The sequence below is a fragment of the Heteronotia binoei genome, chromosome 10, assembly GCF_032191835.1.
Source record: "Heteronotia binoei isolate CCM8104 ecotype False Entrance Well chromosome 10, APGP_CSIRO_Hbin_v1, whole genome shotgun sequence".
Lineage (NCBI taxonomy): Eukaryota > Metazoa > Chordata > Lepidosauria > Squamata > Gekkonidae > Heteronotia > Heteronotia binoei.
This window is the reverse complement of record NC_083232.1, coordinates 12,823,576-12,844,393: the sequence shown is the minus strand read 5'-3', so window position 1 is coordinate 12,844,393 and position 20,818 is coordinate 12,823,576. Positions and strand designations below refer to the sequence as shown.

Below are 20,818 nucleotides of genomic sequence, written 5' to 3'. Positions count from 1 at the left end.
AGTTGCCCTTCTCTGGACTTTCTCCAATGCTATAATATCCTTTTTGAGGTGTGGCGACCAGAACTGCACACAGTACTCCAAAATTATGCTGTTGACTGCTTCCTTCTCTGTCTCTTGCTTCCTTCTGCATCACGGCTTCTCTTTTTCCATTGGCTGAGGCTCCTCCTTCGGAGAGGAAGAGGCAGGAGGGAGAGCTTGCTTTTCGAGGCTCTCTCAATCACACAGTAAAGTTACTGAGCCGAGCCTCTCTTCCTTCTATTGGCTGAGGCTCACCCGCTCTCCTGGCCCCCTGGGGAAAGAAGGAAAACTTAACCCATTTCCCTGGATCACACGGGAGAGATACAAAGCAAGTACCTTTAAGACCAGTGATCCTTTAAAGTTTTTGTTTTTAAATCTTCAATTGTGTTTGTGTCCTTTATAAAGGTTCTATTTCCACTACCTGGCATTACATTTTATGAGACGCGTGGGCCGGCCCAGTCTGAAAAGGTCACATTTATGTTGGATCTGGCCCTTATAACAAATGAGTTCGACGCCCCTGCACTACACCATGCTGTTTCTTGGAGGAAAGTTGGACAACCCCACATGTAAACTCACTGCCCACAGGGCTGCAGTGAAGTGTCCAGCATAATTTTGAACTATCACTGTCTGATCCAGTAGGCCTACTCTGCTACTCTGGAGCTCTGTACCACACAAGGAAGATGATGATGATATTGGATTTATACCCAGTCCTATACTCTGAATCTCAGAGCGGTCACAATCTCCTCTACCTCCCCCACCCCCACCGCAAACAACAGACACCCTGTGAGGTAGGTGGGGCTGAGAGAGCTTTTTACAGCAGCTGCCCTTTCAAGGACAACTCCTACGAAAGCTATGGCTGACCCAAGGCCATTCCAGCAGCTGCAAGTGGAGGAGTGGGGAATCAAACCCGGTTCTCCCAGATAAGATTCCGCGCACTTAACCACTACGGCTGACCCAAGGCCATTCCAGCAGGTGCAAGTGGAGGAGTTGGGAATCAAACCCGGTTCTCCCAGATAAGAGTCCGCACACTTAACCACTGTGGCTGAACCAAGGCCATTCCAGCAGCTGCAAGTGGAGGAGTGGGGAATCAAACCCGGTTCTCCCAGATAAGAGTCCGCGCACTTAACCACTACGGCTGACCCAAGGCCATTCCAGCAGGTGCAAGTGGAGGAGTCGGGAATCAAACCCGGTTCTCCCAGATAAGAGTCCACCCACTTAACCACTATGGCTGACCCAAGGCCATTCCAGCAGCTGCAAGCGGAGGAGTGGGGAATCAAACCCGGTTCTCCCAGATAAGAGTCCGCGCACTTAACCACTGTACCAAACTGGCTCTCATGGGAGCATGTGAGAGTCCCCGGCCTAGAAAAAAACACACACTTCGCCTGGTGGCAATGGACAATTTGTTTTTTTTTTATTGATTAAAAATTAGAGAAATACATGCAGTAAAATACAAAGTCAAAAGGGAAAAAAAAGGCTGAATATTTTACATCTCTCGTTAAAATCTACAGTACACCAAAATTGTGTAGAAGATCTTGTAATATTAACACACCATCATCCTTAGAGTGTCGACTACGTCGTCCAAAATGAGGGGGGGGGGGACAAAACAACCCCGACTGATTTCTAGGTTCAAGTTTAGAATTTACCCAAATTTTTTTTAAAAAAGAACAAAAACAACTCTCTGACCCATAAGGATAAAAATGTTAGAAATGATTTCTTACAAAACAAAATCATTGGCACTTCTGAAACTCAAGAACAAAAAATAGTTAAGCTAGCATTTTTAGTATCCCAAAATGGAAAAAAAAAATTAAAGATCATAACTACCAAGAAACATGATCCTAGAAATCTAATAGCAACAATAGCTGAGGGTTGGTATACCATTTTTTTTTTAAGGGAACTTAAAACAGTGTGGATACTCTAGACCTGGTTTAGGCAGAGATGGGAATAAATAAATAGATACTGCTTCATTTCACTGGATCAGTTTTGTACTCCAGCGAGGAATAAAACGTATGGCAAAAAGATAAGTAATACTGTACCAGAAGAATTTTGGTCTCCGGGGTTAAAAACGGGGCAGGAAAATTGCACAAGGTGAGAAAGGAGTAATGATAAATTTCCCAGCTGCCCCCGACCACTCCAGGGGCAAACCTGGTCTCTCTCGTCTTTTAAGGGCTGCAACCATTTCCTCAATATTCTCCACCTACTTCTCCCGCATCATCACACAACAGGGTGGGACTTGAGGCAAGCACCACCCACTGTAACGATGTGAATTCGAGGGGACCCAGGCCAACCAAAAATGCAAGGAAGGGTTCCACACCCTGATCTTTCGGGAGTCTTTGGGAACCGCTCCCACCCCCCAAAAAAAGTTGCTCAAAGACTGTTTTGTGGCTATCCCTCCCTCTTTTAAGTTTTCTTTTGAGGGAAAAAAAAATCTAGATTCTACTCACGGGCTTTCGTGAATGGACAGGCGGCAATCTGCTCTCTTGCAAAACCCAGCACATACGAAGAAAAATCTGGTGCTCCAGGAGGGGCTGGGAAGGCTAAACTTTCCAAGAGGGACCCGGGGTGGAATTCTAGCAAGAGCTCCTTTGCGTATTAAGCCACACACCCCTGATGAGCTTACAAAAAAGAGCCTGGTAAGCTCTCAGAGGATTGGCTACATCAGGGGATGTGGCCTAATATGCAAAGGAGCTCCTGCTAGAATTCCACCCCAGGGACATCAGATCCAAAGAGAAGCCCTATTGGGGGGTCAGGCGTTTTCCTGCCACCACCTAACCGATCTCTCTTCTACCAGAGTTGTTCCCCTTCCCTTTATTCCCTTCATCTCTACGTTGCAGCACCTCTGATCGTGACCTGTCAGAGGATCGAGCCGATATTAAACCTACAGGCTCAAAATATCATGAAAACCAGGCCCACGGGAGGGGAGGAGGGAACCCCATGAAGCTTCCATGATCATCCACACAGAAAAATATATAAATATATATGTTTTAGAAGCCTTCGAAAATAAAGATCCCCTACAGAATCGCAGTTTCCCTGTTTTTTCCCATGCCTAAAGGGGACCGCGCTCATGCACACGAGGTGGCCGATCGTTTCGTGAAGCCATCCGATGTAAAGCTTCAAGCCTGTGGCGCTTGGTTCCCCCTCCAGTGTGACTTCTCCTTTCCCTGGTCTCGTGCGAGGTTTCCACGAGCATCTACGCAAATGCTTCTCCGTGGATAAGAGTAAGCAAGGGAGTTTCTTAAATTGGGGTTTTCTAATCAGCTCCAAAAGCAAAATTTGCTGCAAATGGCAGGACACAACGGAGGGGAAGGTGGATAAAAAGAGGAGGAGGAAATTCACACTGGAGAGAGGGGGCCCCTGTGAGGGCAGTTTGTGATCTCTTCTGCTTACATGAGCTCCGTGCGCAACTGAAGGCAGAACTGAAAACCCAAATCCATTCGTTAGTTATGCAAAAAAAGTCACAGGTCGACTTTTCCGTTTGTATAAAATGCATCGAAGCCAAGGAGAGAGAGACACAAAAAGGCCCACTGTGGGATGGAAAAAACTGTAGGGGAGGGAAAAAGGAATCAAACACAATTTTTATTCACATATTGCATTACAATTATTTCTCTCTCCCCCCCCCCCCCCAAACGAAAAGGTATAATTTATAAGTAGAAATTCAAAAAAGAAGAAAACACACCACATACTCTTTTTTGTTGCTGTTGTTGTTTGCTTTAAAAAATACTAAACACGAGTAATATTGGTTTCAGTTACATCGTCTGGATTAAACTCTGATGCTTCGGCGGAGAGTATAAAAGAAACAAAAAAAAAGATTGCAAATCCCAAGCAATTAGTGCAGCACGAGGGACGACACTGTCCAGAGCTTAATCTCGCCAGGTATGACTCTACCGGCAATATTTTATTTTTATTGCTGTAAAACAGAACAGGGGTGGTTCCATATGTACCGATCTGCACGGAAAGAGGACGAGCGAGTATGTTTTGTGTTGAAATTGCCAGGAGAGCAGCCACGGGAAAAGAACTTGCCTTGAAAGAAACGGAAACACACACACACACAATCACACACATAAATCACTTCCTGTTGCCCGTCAGCATGATCAGCTTTCGTTTAGAACATTCACGTTTTGGTGAATACCCCATTCGATAAATCACTATGCTCTTATCGGTGTCCCTACTCTACGAAGTTAAATCACGCCAAATAACAACCTTGCTCGAGATTAGCGAGACCCGACTCCATAAGCCACTTCTTAAGGGATCCCCTCACGTTGTCACAGACAGCCCAACTGTACCCTGCCCGACAAATTCCGGGAGCTGTAGTCCGCTAGGGAGACAGGGGAGTCAGAGCTTCCTAGCTCCTTTACAGAACTACAGTTCCCAGGGTTCTAGTGTTAAGATGCACAGCAAACAAAAGGAAGAAAAGCTAAGCATCAAAAAGGTGTTTTAAAGTATATCACGGGGATGGTTCCCGTGAAAAGGTCTTAAGTGGATGGAACGGGAACACGAACGCCAAAACTTCAAAATCCCTGGAATGGAAATGCTGGTCTCAGAGAATGCTTCCGTTATCAGGAACACTGGTGGCCAAGTCACCCTTTCTCCACCTTCCGGCACCTTTCTACACGGGAAGCCCGTCAGTGCAAAAAACAATCCCAGGTGAGAAAAGCAGGCACTGGTTAAATGGACTGCAAAGAGGTGATTCAAAAACGCCCCTTTGGAAGTGACCTCCTGCCTCTTTTTTGCACCTCCCTCCCTGGAGGACTTGACTGCCAAACACCTAGAAAGTATCGTACAACGGGAGAATCACGGGAAGACTGAAACCAAAACAAAGAACAGTGATGGAATCCGAGAGGGACGTCGAGGAGTCTTCAGAAAAGAAAAAGCGTTTTCGCACTTACCTTACGCCGGAGCGATGTCCCTCTTCACCGCACAGCGTTTGCGCGGATTTCGCACTGCGGCTTTTGCGTCGCAAATGTAAACTGGTTTTTGGCGGTTTACATTTGCGACGCAAAAGCCATGGGACTTTGCGGCTCTTCCAGGTTCTGCGGAGCAATTAGTGCGAAATCCGCGCAGACGCTGCGCGGTTTAGAGGGACGTTGCTCCCGCGTAAGGTAAGTGCGAAAACACCCAAACTCTTTTGCAAAATACTGCATAGGCACTTTGTTGCACTGAGCACTTTAGTTAATTAAGTAACTTACTATATGAATTTTGGTGCTTAGATGCATTTTGCTGCAAAGGACTAAACGTATTCACCCTTGTGTAATAACTGTTAAATTGTATTGCGACGATCGCTATTTTGAAAGTTTGCATTTAAGTAAGGTTTTTTTTTGACCGATTTGTATTTTGTTTTCGTTAATTCCATCACGGTTCTTCGTTTTGGTTTAAAAAACCGAGGAAGTGGTATGCACCTCAGCTGTCGCCTGCACACCCGCCCACTTCTCGGCAGTCTTCTGGCTACAGGGAGATGCGGTGCGACTTCCGATGTCGGAGCCTTACTATCAATCAGAGCCCCGCGAGGGGGTCTAGAAGCACGTGGACAAGCTGCCCAAAGAGAGGGGCTTCCCAAATCACAAAGCAAGAAAAAAAATGACAATTTGCCCAAGAATTGGCCCGCAAGGATTCTTTCTGTTATGCAAAGACAGCAGAGGGGGTCGAGGCTCACCCTGGGGGATTCTTTTTTTCTCTTTTGCCTAAATTTTCTCTTTTGCCTCTAAATCCATTCAAAAGGGTCCATCAGGCTAAAGCTCTCTTCTTTTCTAAGCCTTTTGCTAGATTGATCCCTAACGTCTCGGCCGCCGGCTTGCTAGGCTTTTCCACCCCATGTGATTTCGGGTGGGCCTGAACAAGCCCTCTCCCCTCGCGGTGGCACAAAACGAGGTAGCCGAAGTCAACACACAGTACAAAACGAACAAACACGGAGAACGAACACGCAAGCGGAAGAGTTGTGAAGAGTGAGAGGAACCCCCCTCTGTTTCGTACTCTCAGTAGTATTTTCTTTTTTCTTAAATAGTTAAGGCAATCATGAAGGACAAACATGCAGGCAACGGAGGGGATGGAGTCTGCACCCGGAGAGGAAGGAAATGTGAGACGTGAATGCGAGTGTGGGTGACGAGTCGACTGTCTCTAATGGTGGGGGCTGGGAGGGGCGGCGACGCCGGGAGACGGGCGTGATGCTACTCAGGAAAGAAGGAAGGTCAACGCTCCCGAGAAAGGGGCCTGAAGTTTGGTTCTTTGGCAGTAGTGGTTTTGCTTTTAGGCCGAGAGAAGCGTTCAAAAGCTGCACCCGCAGGGACCATCATTTGGGAGTGTCATCTTAGTTGATGCTGAGTTGGGCGAAGCCGATGAGTTTGCTGTCATCGGGGATATCCGAGCCTTCGACGCCAGAGGCCTGCGGAGCAAAGAGAAGAAAGGGGCAACAGAGGTTTATCAGGAGGGAGAAAGCACACACCAGTCCTCTAGAAGAGCAGTCTTCAGCCTTTCCAGAGCCAGCACCCACTTGTGACCCCCAGGAAGCAGAACGGGACCCTTAGAGCTTCAAGCGCGTGGCAGGAAGCCAGTGCCATCAGAATCACAGGACAGGAAGAGGAGTTATGACCTTGCCAACAGAAAGGCCAGGGTCACGGACAGCAGAACGGGAACGTCAGATAGAAGTAGAGTTGCCAGTCCCCAGGTGGGACAGGTAAGAAGCACTAAAGGGGAGGGACGGTGGCTCAGTGGTAGAGCATCTGCTTGGTAAGCAGAAGGTCCCAGGTTCAATCCCTGGCATCTCCAAAAAAGGGTCCAGGCAAATAGGTGTGAAAAACCTCAGCTTGAGACCCTGGAGAGCCGCTGCCAGTCTAAGTAGACAAGACTGACTTTGATGGACCCAGGGTCTGATTCAGTATAAGGCAGCTTCATATGTCCATAAAGCATCCACGATAAACCAGCCTCGAACATTAATAATTTCTATCAATCATGCAAAACACAGAAACCGTGTACAACCAATTTACAAAAGTGCAACGATGTCACACCCGAATCCCACATACTCCAGTTCACGATGGAAATTCTTATCCTTTATAGCCGTAGGTCCGGCGTGTGATTAGAAGCGCCGTGCAGAGTCCAATGTTCCAATTCTTCTTTAGAAGTAGCCGGTGTAGACCGTATCGCTGTCAATATGGTCTACACTGGCTCTTCCAATCACACTCCGGACCTATGACTATAAAGAATAAGAACTTTCATCGTGAATTCGAGTATATGGGATTCGGGTGTGACATCGTTGCACTTTTGTAAATTTGTTGTACACGGTTTCTACGTTTTGTATGATTAATAGAAGAACAAGATATTGGATTTATATCCCGCCCTCCACTCTGAAGAGTCTCAGAGCGGCTCACAATCTCCTTTCCCTTCCTCCCCCACAACAGACACCCTGTGAGGCAGAAGAAGATATTGGATTTATATCCTGCCCTCCACTCCCAAGAGTCTCAGAGTGGCTCACAATCTCCTTTCCCTTCCTCCCCCACAACAGACACCCTGTGAGGTATATGAAGATATTGGATTTATATCCCGCCCTCCACTCCGAAAAGTCTCAGAGCGGCTCACAATCTCCTTTCCCTTCCTCCCCCACAACAGACACCCTGTGAGGTAGATGAAGATATTGGATTTATATCCTGCCCTCCACTCCCAAGAGTCTCAGAGTGGCTCACAATCTCCTTTCCCTTCCTCCCCCACAACAGACACCCTGTGAGGCAGAAGAAGATATTGGATTTATATCCTGCCCTCCACTCCCAAGAGTCTCAGAGTGGCTCACAATCTCCTTTCCCTTCCTCCCCCACAACAGACACCTTGTGAGGTATATGAAGATATTGGATTTATATCCCGCCCTCCACTCCGAAAAGTCTCAGAGCGGCTCACAATCTCCTTTCCCTTCCTCCCCCACAACAGACACCCTGTGAGGCAGAAGAAGATATTGGATTTATATCCCACCCTCCACTCTGAAGAGTCTCAGAGCGGCTCACAGTCTCCTTTCCCTTCCTCCCCCACAACAGACACCCTGTGAGGTAGATGAAGATACTGGATTTATATCCCACCCTCCACTCTGAAGAGTCTCAGAGCGGCTCACAATCTCCTTTCCCTTCCTCTCCCACAACAGACACCCTGTGAGGTAGATGAAGATACTGGATTTATACCCCACCCTCCACTCTGAAGAGTCTCAGAGCGGCTCACAATCTCCTTTACCTTCCTCCCCCACAACAGACACCCTGTGAGGTAGATGAAGATACTGGATTTATATCCCGCCCTCCACTCTGAAGAGTCTCAGAGTGGCTCACAGTCTCCTTTCCCTTCCTCCCCCACAACAAACACCCTGTGAGGTGGGTGGGGCTGGAGAGGGCTCTCACAGCAGCTGCCCTTTCAAGGACAACTCTGCCAGAGCTATGGCTGACCCAAGGCCATGCTAGCAGGTGCAAGTGGAGGAGTGGAGAATCAAACCCGGTTCTCCCAGATAAGAGTCCGCACACTTAACCACTACACCAAACCGGCTCTCCTGAAATAATAGAAATTATTTCTATTTGAGGCTGGTTTGTCGCGGATGCTTTAGAGCTTCTTACCTGCTCCATTTTCCACGTTACCTCTTTTTTTGGCTGTTTTAATCAAAGGGGACCACATCCCCCAGTTGGAGGCCCTCCCCCCACTTCAGGATCATCAGAAAGCGGGTGTGGGGAGGGAAATGTCTGCTGGGCACTCCAATATTCTCTATGAAGATCAATTCCCATAGGATACAATGGATAATTGATCCGCGGGTATCTGGGGCTCTGGGGAGGCTGTTTTTTGGAGTAGAGGCACTGAATTTTCAGCATAGCATCCAGTGCTTCTCCTCAAAAAGCCCTCCAAGTTTCAAAAGGATTGGTCCAGGGGGTCCAATTCTATGAGCCCCCAAAGAGGGTGCCCCTATCTGTCATTATTTCCAAACGGTGGCAAGACATTTAAAAGGTGTGCGGTCCCTTGAAATGTGATGACCAGAACTTCCTTTGGAGTTCGAGTATGCTCGTCACGACGTTGCTTCTGGCCCCACCCCAAAGTCTCCTGGCTCTGCCCCCAAAGTCCCCAGATATTTCTTGAAATGGACTTGGCAACCCTAGATAGAAGAGAAGGTTTTTAAACCCCGCCTTTCTAGCCTGTAAGGAGTCTCAAAGCAGCTTACAATTGCATTCACTCAACATTCACTCCCTTCCACAGGAAACTGACGAGGTAGGTGGGACTGAGAGAGTCTTAAGTCACCCAGCAGGCCTGAAGCAGAGGAGCGGGGACTCAAACGGGTTCTCCAGATCAAAGTCCACCGCTCCCAACTGGTTTCATTTTAGGTGTTCATAATTTTATCATATATTAATATTTGCGATTAATTAGGTTTACTATGGTTGAGCCTAATGGTAATCGCACTTCTGTAATTCAATATGACTTGCTTTTATATCTTATCTTGTAACTTATTTGTTTTATGATGCTTTTAGTCTTTTTTAAATCATTAAGTTCTTAATTTAGTCTTTTTAAAATCATTAAGTTCATTGGCTGCCAATTGTTTGCCGAGTTCGTTACAAGGCGCTGGTTATTACCTTTAAAGCCCTATATGGCCGAGGACCTGCCTACTTTAGGGACCGCCTCTCTCCATATGTTCCCCAGAGAGCACTACGATCCAGTTCACAAAACCTTCTGGAAGTACCTGGGTCTAAAGAGGCCAAACTAAAAACAACTAGAGAACAGGCCTTCTCTATAAAAGCACCCCAATGGTGGAACCAGCTGCCGGAAGAGGTGCGGGCCCTGCAGGATCTTGGCCAATTCTGTAGGGCCTGCAAAACCGCCCTCTTCCGGCTAGCTTTCTAAGATGGAGCTTGGAACGAACATCACGCCACCATTAACATTAACATAACTGAGATAGTAGCACGATTAGATTATATTGTAGACTGTTTTTAGATTATTTAAATATTTAATTGTTATCTGTATTGAATTGTATAATCTTGTTTTATTGTTTTAACACGGTTTTCACCATGTCCCGTAAGCCGCCCTGAGCCTGCCTCGGCGGGGAGGGCGGGGTATAAATAAAATTTATTATTATTATTATTAATTTTCCATTGCGATGGCCTTTGGCTATAAACAATAAATATTTCTGCTTTCTCCTTTCCTAACCGTTATACCACACTGGCTCAAGGAAACACAAGCTGATGCGCAGGGCAGTGTGCTGCAGGGAGGAGCAAAAAAAAGGAACCCTCATTTCACTATCCCGCTGTTTCTTCTCAGCATGCATACAAAAAGGAGGTGAGTGCGGGGTTATCCCAGCTACCCTACACGTGCAAGTAGCAGCAGATCTTTCCCGAAGGGCTGCTCAAGAGTATTCCCAGCTCCATTGACGGGGGCTCTGGTGACCCAACTGGCGGTCGAGACGCAACAACCGAAGGCTGCTGCGCTAGAACTTTTGAGTGAGGAAAAACTGAGACTTTATAGCCGTCAAAGGCGGGTGTGCGAAAAAAGAAATTCAACTACGGCAACTGACACCTGCCGGCAGGGAGAGATTACTGGTTGAAACGGAAAAAAAGCTTTTGGCCAAATGGTAGGTTCCCCTCCATTCTGTTGGCAGAAACCTCCCCCTTCACAAAAGGGACTTTTGGTTTGTTCAGCATCACTGTATGTTACAAACAACTTACACTGGTACATAGGGGTGGAATTCTAGCAGGAGCTCCTTTGCGTATTAGGCCACACGCCCCCTGATGTAGCCAATCCTCTCAAGAGTTTACAAGTTTGTGAGCTCTTGGAGGATTGGCTACATCGGGGGGGGGGGGGGTGGCCTAATATGCAAAGGAGCTTCTGCTAGAATTCCACCCCCGCTAGTACCCATTGGCAGCTTCACCATCGCAGTCCAACAAATTAAAAACAGGATGCTAGATATTGAGTCCAAGACCTATACAGTCTGGCTAAGAAAACTTGTTCCCCGCTGAGTTTTGAGATCTCTCTTAGTACTGGGGAAATGGCCTCATATCTATCCGTCTTGCAGGTGCCACAGAGCTTTTTCCCTTGCCAGATGCAACGCCATGCCCTCTGCCATTCTTTATGGCAGATTTAACAAGACAGCCTACTCAGTCAGATACTGTCCCTGTAAGCAAAAATGTGTGGAGTCAGTTACTCATATTCTTCTTTATTGTAATTTGCATACAGATCTTCATCACAAGTATTTACATCCTCGTCCTGATGCACTTAAGGTCTATAGTCTTTTGAACGATACTTCATCTAGTATCACTGAGAAAGTGGCTACATTTCTTTATTCTGCTTTAAAGGCACGCCAGCGGATCTTATAGAAAGAGCTAATGTTTATGCTTTTCCTGATGTATACGTAGGCAATCATTCCATTTTATCTTTTTTTTTTAACTAATTTGTTCTAATATATATATACATATATATATATATATTTTATGCCAATAAAGGCTAACTTGACTTGACTTGACATTGGCAGCTGGGGTGAATAACTTTTTCAAGGCAGCCCAAAACCGGCTATGCCAAACTATGCCATGAGATCCATTTGCACCCATGTTCTTGGCAGGGAGTGTGTGTGTGTGTGTGTGTGTGCGCGTGCAATGACTTTTCCTGATGAGGAGGGTAAGAAGGAAAGCATGAAAAAGTAAGAGGGAAACACATGCATTAAGAGCAAGGGGCCACGGGACATGACTCACTGAACCGCTAGATAGAAAACAAATCACAGTGCCGTGAGATACCCAACCTGGGCCTTCCTGTTTCGGAGCAGACAATGTTTGCAATTCTGTCCCCACCTCTGAAGCTAGCTGGGTGACCTCAGGCGAGTCACAGCACTCTCAGCCTAAAAATACACAAAGCTCGCCACCTAGTGGTGCCAAAAAAGAGCTACAGAAGGGCATCAAACTCATTTGTTATGAGGGCCGGATCTGACATAAATGAGACCTTGTTGGGCCGAGCCATGTCTGGTTGGGTCATGTGTGTACCTATTTAAGATGAGGTAGCAGAGATAAATTTTATAAAGAACACAGACAAACCCAAATATATATATTTTTTAAAACTTAAAACATTAGCATTCATTGTATTTGTATTTTTCCCATGGGATCCAGGGAACTGGGCAAAGGGATCCAGGGAACTGGGTCTTTCCTTCCTTCCCCAGAGGACTGGAGGGGGAGGAGCCTCAGCCAATAGAAGGAAGAGAGGTTTGGCTCAGTAGCTCTGCTGTGCAAGTAAGAGAGCCTGGCAAAGCAAGTTCTGTCTCCCCCCTTCCTCCCTAAGGGAGGATCCTCAGCCAACGGAGAAAATAGAGCTTGTGCTCTGTAGCTCCCGTGCAACTGAGGAAACCTTGCAATGCAAGCTGTTATGCAGAAGGAAGCCAGAGAGAGGGAGAAGGAAGCAGATGACAGCCAGTTGCTCGGGGACCTGATAGGAGCCGTCTGGGGGCCTGATTCAGCCCCCGAACTGCATGTTTGACACCCCTAAGCTACAGCTTCAGCAGGCAAACAATCCCTCCCCCCCCCCGGGAACTTTTGGCTATTTCACACACATCATCATACAATAATTTCAATTTTCCCACAACGCCAAGGGCTATGAACTGCCTTTGCACTTTATAAAAATGAAAATTCACTCTATCAGTAGGCTGCACGTTGAACTAAACTTTCATACAAGGAAAGGCTGAAGGGTCTGGGGCTTTTCAGAGATGACTAAGGGGGGGACATGATAAAGTTTATAAAATTATGCTGAGGTTTATAGAATTACTTCCACCCTCATGCATAATTTTATAAACCTTTATCATATCCTCCACAAGTCATCTCTTTTCTAAACTGAAAAGTTCCAGACTCTTCAGCGTTTCCATACAGGGAAAGCGCTCCAGCCCCTAAAACATCTTGGTTGCCCTCTCCTGTACTCTTTAAGAACATAAGAGAAGCCATGTTGGATCAGGCCAATGGCCCATCCAGTCCAACACTGTGTCACACAGTGGCCAATATATGTGTGTGTGTGTATACACACACACACATATATACAGACATACACACACACACACACACACACACATATATATATGCTGTGGCTAATAGCCACTGATGGATCTCTGCTCCATATTTTTATCCAATCCCCTCTTAAAGCTGGCTATGCTTGTAGCCGCCGCCACCTCCTGTGGCAGTGAATTCCACATGCTAATCACCCTTTGGGTGAAGAAGTACTTCCTTTTATCCATTTTAACCTGACTGCTCAGCAATTTCATCGAATGCCCATGAGTTCTTGTATTCTGAGAAAGGGAGAAAAGTACTTCTTTCTCTACTTTCTCCATCCCATGCATAATCCTTGAGTTAGGAGAAAGAGGGCCGTACCAGTTTGAAAGTGACAGACCGGTTCGTCTGGGGCTCTTCCACGATTTTTTGTAAGTTGGCGGCAACTGAAATGACACAAAGGCAAGGTGGATGATGATGATGATATTGGATTTATATCCCGTCCTCCACTCTGAATCTCAGAGTCTCAGAGCGGCTCACAATCTCCTTTATCTTCCTCCCCCACAACAGAAACCCCATGAGGTGGGTGGGGCTAAGAGAGCTCTCACAGCAGCTGCCCTTTCAAGGACAACCTCTGCCAGAGCTATGGCTGACCCAAGGCCATTCCTGCAGGTGCAAGTGGAGGAGAGGGGAATCAAACCCAGTTCTCCCAGATAAGAGTCCGCGCACTTAACCACTACACCAAACTGGAAGAAGAAGACTGCAGATTTATACCCCGCCATTCTCTCTGAACCAGAGACTTAGTGGCTTACAATCTCCTATATCTTCCTCCCCCACAAGACACCCTGTAAGGTAGGTGGGGCTAAGAGATCTCTTACAGCAGCTGCCCTTTCAAGGAGAACTCCTGCCAGAGCTATGACTGACCCAAGGCCATTCCAGCAGCTGCAAGTGGAGGAGTGGGGAAACAAACCCAGTTCTCCCAGATAAGAGTCCGCACACTTAACCACTACACCAGACTGGCTCTCAGTCCAAACTGGAGACAGTCCAAAATGGTGGCAGGGAAGCACTCTCCTTCCAAAAACCCCCCACTGCTTGTTTTCTGAAGCGCTTGACAGAAATGTACCAGGGACCCGCTTTCTCCAGGGAAGAAACAGGGCAACTCACTTTCCCCCGCAGCACAGGGGTAGGGGGAGGAACATCCAGAGTTACCTATTACTAAGTCTCTGCCGTCCACGAGCCCAGCCGATATGAGTTCTTGGGATACCCCATCGGCAGTATCTGGAAAGGACATAATGAAGAAAGCGTCACAGGGGCACACAAGATGCTCTGGATCGATTCAGGTCCCACCCGATGCAGGTGCAGATAAAATCCGTTTCTTTCAAAGAGAAGGTTTCCAGCCTCACCGGAAAGCCATTCCCTGAGATTTGAAAGTTTTCTCCTCTCCCCCAAATCTCAGGCAATGGAGGATCTAATTCTGGTTGCTGGCTTGGGAGCCGCTGGAATTAGATCCTCCTGCCCCAGCACTACACTGAGGAGGGATGGTGGCTCAGTGGTAGAGCATCTGCTTGGGAAGCAGAAGGTCCCAGGTTCAATCCCCAGCATCTCCAAAAAAGGGTCGAGGTAAAGAGGTGTGAAAAACCTCAGCTTGAGACCCTGGAGAGCTGCTGCCAGTCTGAGAAGACAATACTGACTTTGATGGACCAAAAGGTCTGATTCAGTATAAGGCAGCTTCATATGTTCACACAGTCCCAGAATGAACAGAGGCAACAAAACTGTCTCATCTTCCACTGTGTATGAGCCCCACCCCCGCCACAATTATTCTCAGATTTAAGAAGCCTGTACGTTTGCAATACGTTTGCAGCAGAGTTCCTTTGCCACCTTCCAGCAGAGTCCCATTTTTCCACATCCTTACCTCTCCCAGGGGTGAATTCAAACCGAATGTCGTTGAGCTCTTTCTTCGAATTCCTGTTGGGTGAAGGTTGGGAGGTGGGGGAGAGAACAAGAGTGGTTAGAACTTAACCTGTTAAAGTGCAACATCCAACGCGAAGCGAAGCAGAGCTCCAAACAAGCGCCTTTTTTTTCATTCTTGGTCAAGAGCGGGGCTCTTTTTGTAGCAGGAGCTCCTCTGCGTGTTAGGCCACGCCCCCCTGATGTAGCCAGTCCTCCAAGAGCTTAGAGGGCTCTTCGTACGGGGCCTACTGTAAGCTCCAGGAGGATTGGCTACACCAGGGGGGGCGTGGCCTAACACGCAGAGGCGCTCCTGCTACAAAAAGAGCCCTGGTCAAGAGGAAAGGGTCTTGCAGCGACTTACAACATTAAGACCAGTCAGGTGAAAGCAGCACAACCCCCCCCGCTCCCCCAAATCACAAATACAAAATATGAACATGAAGACATTTAAAATACGTGGCTATCACCACGCTGCTGTTAAAACAGCCCAAACCCGGTGCCCTCCCAAAGCCAACCTGAACAATTCAGCTTTGCGTGCCCATGGAAACGAAACCAGCCTCTGCAGAGTCACCAGCAAATTGTGGTCTAAGGATGTGGCTGGGGGTTTGGGGGGGGGGAGAGGGGTTGTAAGGAAATTAAAAAATGTTTCCCAGTTGTCCAGAAAGATCCCATATCCCAACAGCCCATCTCTTCGGGACATGGTGCACGCATATTTGTTAATGCTGCACTGAAAGGTAGGTCTAAATTTTCCTGGTTATCTTCTAGCCAAGAGCTGCTCCGAGAGAAGATAAGGCGATCTACAGAACAGCGCCAGCCACGGCTACAATTTAGGTTTCTGCCAACTTCGGTATGTCTGAATTGAGCGGCGATTCATGCAACCTCAGACTCTGCAAATTTTGTTAGTCTCTAAGGTGTTACTACTTTACTCTTGCTCTTTTCTGGTGCTTCAGACAAACATGGCAACCTGTCTTGAACTTTACCAAATGTTCGCATAACTGAACATTTTGGCATAAAATCAGAACCTGGGGGAACCAAAAACGTCTTCCGAAACATGACAACCCATCTTTATTGAATGTTCACATAACTGAACATTTTGGCATAAAATCAGAACCCGGGGGAACCAAAAACGTCTCCTGAAATCTGCCTTATTTGCTTTTTTGTTGCTACCGTAGTCTGTTTTGCTCCCTAATGGGTGTTGCTTCAGCTCTAGGCAACTGGCGATCATATTTCAAGAATCGTGACGTTCTGCTGCTGCATAGATTTGGCTTCACAATCCGGTCAGGAAATCAATTCAGAGGGCAGAAGTGCTGCTCTCAATGAGCGCCGGAATCATATACGCTCTGGCCTTTTCAAGCAACCTTTTGGGAGGGGGAACTGCAAAGCGGCAACCCCGCCCCCAAGCATGACAGCATACACCCCTCCCCAAAATTTGGTTCAGCCCCACTCCACAGCTCTTTCACAGGACTCTCTGACTTTCAACTTCTGAGGCCTAAGAACAAGACGGTGGAACGGCAGCTTCTGTTTTAACACCGAGTTCAGAATCTTTCCCATGGTCTTGAAATCTAATCAAACCGCTAAAAGCTAAACTGACGTTTAACAACAGACACCTTCTGTTCTCAGTTGCCTAACTTGTTCTCCCTCAGGTTTTATAATCCAGTCAGGACACCTAAGCCTTTTCCGTGCAAAATTTGGAAAAGATTTTAGGTGCAGTGATCTGGAATGGATCTTCCGGGATTAACTAGGGGGTTTCCTGTGGTGTGAGGATGAAGAAACAGCAGCTGCTTTGACTCTCCAGAGCACTCAAAGTAGATTTCTGACTGCTCTAGGCCAGGACCTAAAATTAAATGTAATTTAAACCCATGATCTCCTGAAACAAAATCTAGCCCCGCCCTGCTGGATCCCCCACATCTTCACAAGCCCACCGGTTGGTTGGTCCCAGTGACATATTTATTGTGATGCAACACACTTGCCTTAATCTCAGAACGAGGCTAATGGGAACTTTCGTCTCTTCTTGTGCGGGGGTGGCTGCTGCAGGGGCAGAAGGTGCCTGGGAAAAAATCAAATTTTAAAAAAAAATCTCTATTTGCAAATAAAACAAACTGAAGCTGGAGAGGTCAGAGTCCTCGAAATGTAGAAAAATGATGGGGAGAGGTGAACAATAAAATCTAGTTCAAGTGACAGATGAAATCCTTAAATCTAACCGTTAAGACTGCAGAAAAGTCTGGTGTTTGGTTTTTTTTTTTCTAAAGACACTTCACTTGAGAATTTTAAAAAAAATCAATGGTATCTGGACAGAGATTGGGCATTTTACCATGTGCATGTTACATACCATCAGGTTCCTTCTAATCGATGGTGACCCTATTAATTAAGGACCTTCAAAACGTCCTTCTCGTTAAGAAGAAGAATGAGAAGAAGATATTGGACTTATATCCCGCCCGTTACTCTGAATCTCAGAGGGGCTCACAATCTCCTTTACCTTCCTCCCCCACAACAGACACCATGTGAGGTAGGTGGGGATGAAAGAGCTCTCACAGAAGCTGCCCTTTCAAGAACCTCCTGCAATAGCTATGGCTGACCCAACGCCGTTCCAGAAGCTATAAATGGAGGAGTGGGAAATCAAACCCAGTTCTTCCAGATAAGAGTCCATATACTTAACCACTACACCAAACCGGCTCTCATAAATAGCCTTGCTGAGGCTTGCAGACTGAGGGCTCATGTTAGTGGCCCAACGTGGAGCCCAATATCACCATCACAAGAAGGTGGGAGGAAGCACATCCAATGGGAGAGAGAGAAGGAGGGAAAGCAGAGACGTAGGCCAGAGGGATGATGGGGGCGCTAATCCCGCATGCTCAGGAATTCTCACAGGTCCCTCTTTATTTACAACCACTGTCCATCCAGAAGGGTTTCCCAGGAAGTCTCCCCAATCCAGACAGCAACCGTATCTAGAATATTTTCCCTATGACGAAAGGCTAAAGCGCTTGGGGCTCTTTAGCTTGGAGAAATGATGACTGAGGGGTGACATGATAGAGGTTTACAAGCTGATGCAGGGGATGGGGAAAGTAGAGAAAGGACTACTTTTCTCCCTTTCTCACAATACAAGAACTCATGGGCACTCAATGAAATTGCTACGCAGTCAGTTTAAAACAGATAAAAGGAGTGATTAACGCATGGAATTCACTGCCACAGGAGGTGGTGGCAGCTACAAGCATAGACGGTCTCAAGAGGGGATTGGATAAACATATGGAGCAGAGGTCCATCGGTGGCTATTAGCCACAGCGTATTGTTGGAACTCTCTGTCTAGGTCAAGTGATGTTCTGTATTCTTGGTGCTTGGGGGGGCAACAGCGGGAGGGCTTCTGGTGTCCTGGCCCCACTGATGGACCTCCTGATGGCACCTGGTTTCTTTGGCCACTGTGTGAGAGAATGTTGGACTGGATAGGCCATTGGCCTGATCCAACATGGCTTCTCTTGTTCTTAGAATTCTTATAGTTTTGGCAAGGTACCCGTATCACATGCCTTCTGCCCATATTCTGAGACCACACTGTTTATGTCAACACAGGACAATTTTCCTCACCCAAGGTAAAGGTAGTCTCCTAAACCTCTTGGGGTGGGAACCGACAGATCTCCTCCCAGCAGTGTTGTCACTGTCCCCTTTTTGCCCAGGAAAAAAGTCTAGCTTCTTGGCCCCTCAAGGAACCAAACTGGTGCTCCTTACATCAGGCAAGGAAAATATTGTCCCAAACACCACTGAAGCAGGGTTCTAGATGGGAGAGAGAGACAGAGACTGTCTAGCTCCCAGTCATCAACAGGGAAACAGAGCAAGGGGTCTGAGAAATGTTAGGGTAGAGAGGTGGCCTACGGGGGGAAGGCAACAGTGGGAGGGGCTTCTAGGGTTCTTGCCCCACTAGTGGACCTCCTTACGGCACCTGGTTTTTTATTTTATTTTGGCCACTGTGTGACAGGAGTGTTGGCCTGGAGGGGCCATTGGACTGATCCAGCATGGCTTCTCTTATGTTCTTATGTCTCCCAGTCCCAGTAAGAAGCCAGGGGACAACCCCACAGTGGCTCCCCCGAGTTACACTCCGGTGACCACCACAGTTCTGCTGACCTCAGGAAAGCCCTAACTGTCCTCAGAGCTGGTGAGAAGCTGTGTTGTCATGGCCATGGATATTTTGAGAGTTTGTTTCCAGTGGAAGGCTGGAGGCCCTGAAGCATTTGAATACTGGAGAACATCTGCCAACGCTGGGGCTAAGGACCGACTGTTTCATCCGAATGGAATCCGAGCCAACGCATGCCAAGGTTTGTCTTCGAAGATTAATGTGCTGTCACAACGGGAACAGGAGGCTCGCAGCGGGCCCAGTTAAATATAGCTCCGCTCTGAAAAACCATGAAAAGGCTTCTAGGAAAAAGCTGAGGCCCTCGAGTGTTGCCTTAGCCCCAGCCTCTGCCCACGATTTCCCAACAGGCCTGTTAAGAGGCTCGGCCTGCAAAAGTTGCCAGTATTACAGGCCTCGCCTCAATGACAAGGAGCTGTGAGTTTGTATACAGCAGTGCCCAGTGTCTGACAGCCTCAAGGGAGGCTACGAGCTGGCTCAGCTACAGCACAGAGCTCCAAAATGGGTTGTCGTTGGCAGTAATTTGCTGGATCTGAGAAGCGACATTTATTTTTCTTCTTCCTCGCCCTATTCAGACCCTCTCCGAGGTAAGCCCTATAATAAAACCTCCAAGCCACATAAGGAATTTGAGAAAACAGTATTTCCTTGAACACTCCGAAGCACAATTAAGGTAGGTAAACTCAGCTATTCCCTGAACAGTCCTGTAAAGCGGGCCGGTGCTGTTGTTCCTCTACTGCTCAAGGCAAAAAGAACATAAGAGACGCCATGCTGGATCAGGCCAATGGCCCACCCAGTCCAACACTCTGTGTCACAGAGGAACATAAGAGAAGCCACGTTGGATCAGGCCAATGGCCCATCCAGTCCAACACTCTGTGTCACATAAGAACATAAGAGAAGCCATTTTGGATCAGGCCAATGGTCCATCCAGTCCAACACTCTGTGCCACAGAGGAACATAAGAGAAGCCATGTTGGATCAGGCCAATGGCCCACCCAGTCCAACACTCTGTGTCACAGAGGAACATAAGAGAAGCCATGTTGGATCAGGCCAATGGCCCATCCAGTCCAACACTCTGTGTCACATAAGAACATAAGAGAAGCCATGTTGGTTCAGGCCAATGGCCCATCCAGTCCAACGCTGTGTGTCACACAGTGGCCAAAACCCAGGGGCCACCAGGAGGTCCATCAGTGGGGCCAGAACTCCAGAAGCCCTCTACTGTTGCCTCCCAAGCACCAAGAATACAGAACATCATTGCCCCAGACAGAGTGTCCCATCTATACCTTCCAGCTAAGAGAACTTAAGAACATAAGTGAAGCTATGTTGTGTCAGGTCAATGGTCCATCCAGTCCAACACCCTGTGTCGCACACAGTGGCCAAAACCCAGGTGCCATCAGGAGATCCACCAGCGGAGCTAGACCTCCAAAAGCCATCCCCCAAGCACCAAGAAGGCAGAGCATCACTGCCCCAGACAGTGTTCCATCTATATCTTGGGGCTAACAGCCACTCATGGGCCTCTGCTCCAGATGTTTCTCAAATCCCCTCTTGAAGCTGCCTATATTTGTAGCTAGTTACCACTGCTTCCCGCAGCTGTGAATCCCACGTGTTCCTTATTCTTTGGTTTAAGAACGACTTCCTTTGACCTGTTCTAGGCCTCATCCATTTCCTCGAGTTCCCACGAATTCTCATACTGTGAGAAAGGGAGAAAAGTACTCCTTTCTCTGCTTTCTCTATCCCAAAGTGCCTAAGGGGCCACCCACGCTTGCTTGTGTCCAAGGACACTGGGACCAGAGACTTAG

At 47.4% G+C, this 20,818-nt stretch overlaps 1 protein-coding gene across 1 annotated transcript in view; it reads right to left on the bottom strand.

The window, feature by feature from the left end:
* Positions 1-1,404: 1,404 nt before the first annotated feature.
* Positions 1,405-20,818, bottom strand: part of OXSR1 (oxidative stress responsive kinase 1) — a 177,522-nt gene continuing 158,108 nt past the window's right edge. Inside the window, exons 15-19 of the mRNA XM_060248292.1 lie at positions 16,880-16,956; positions 14,875-14,927; positions 14,172-14,240; positions 13,344-13,408; positions 1,405-6,391 (exon numbers count right to left, since the gene is read on the bottom strand). Of these exons, the coding sequence (XP_060104275.1) occupies positions 6,317-6,391; positions 13,344-13,408; positions 14,172-14,240; positions 14,875-14,927; positions 16,880-16,956 (339 nt within the window). The 3' untranslated portion in view covers positions 1,405-6,316. The remainder of the gene's footprint in view (positions 6,392-13,343; positions 13,409-14,171; positions 14,241-14,874; positions 14,928-16,879; positions 16,957-20,818) is intronic.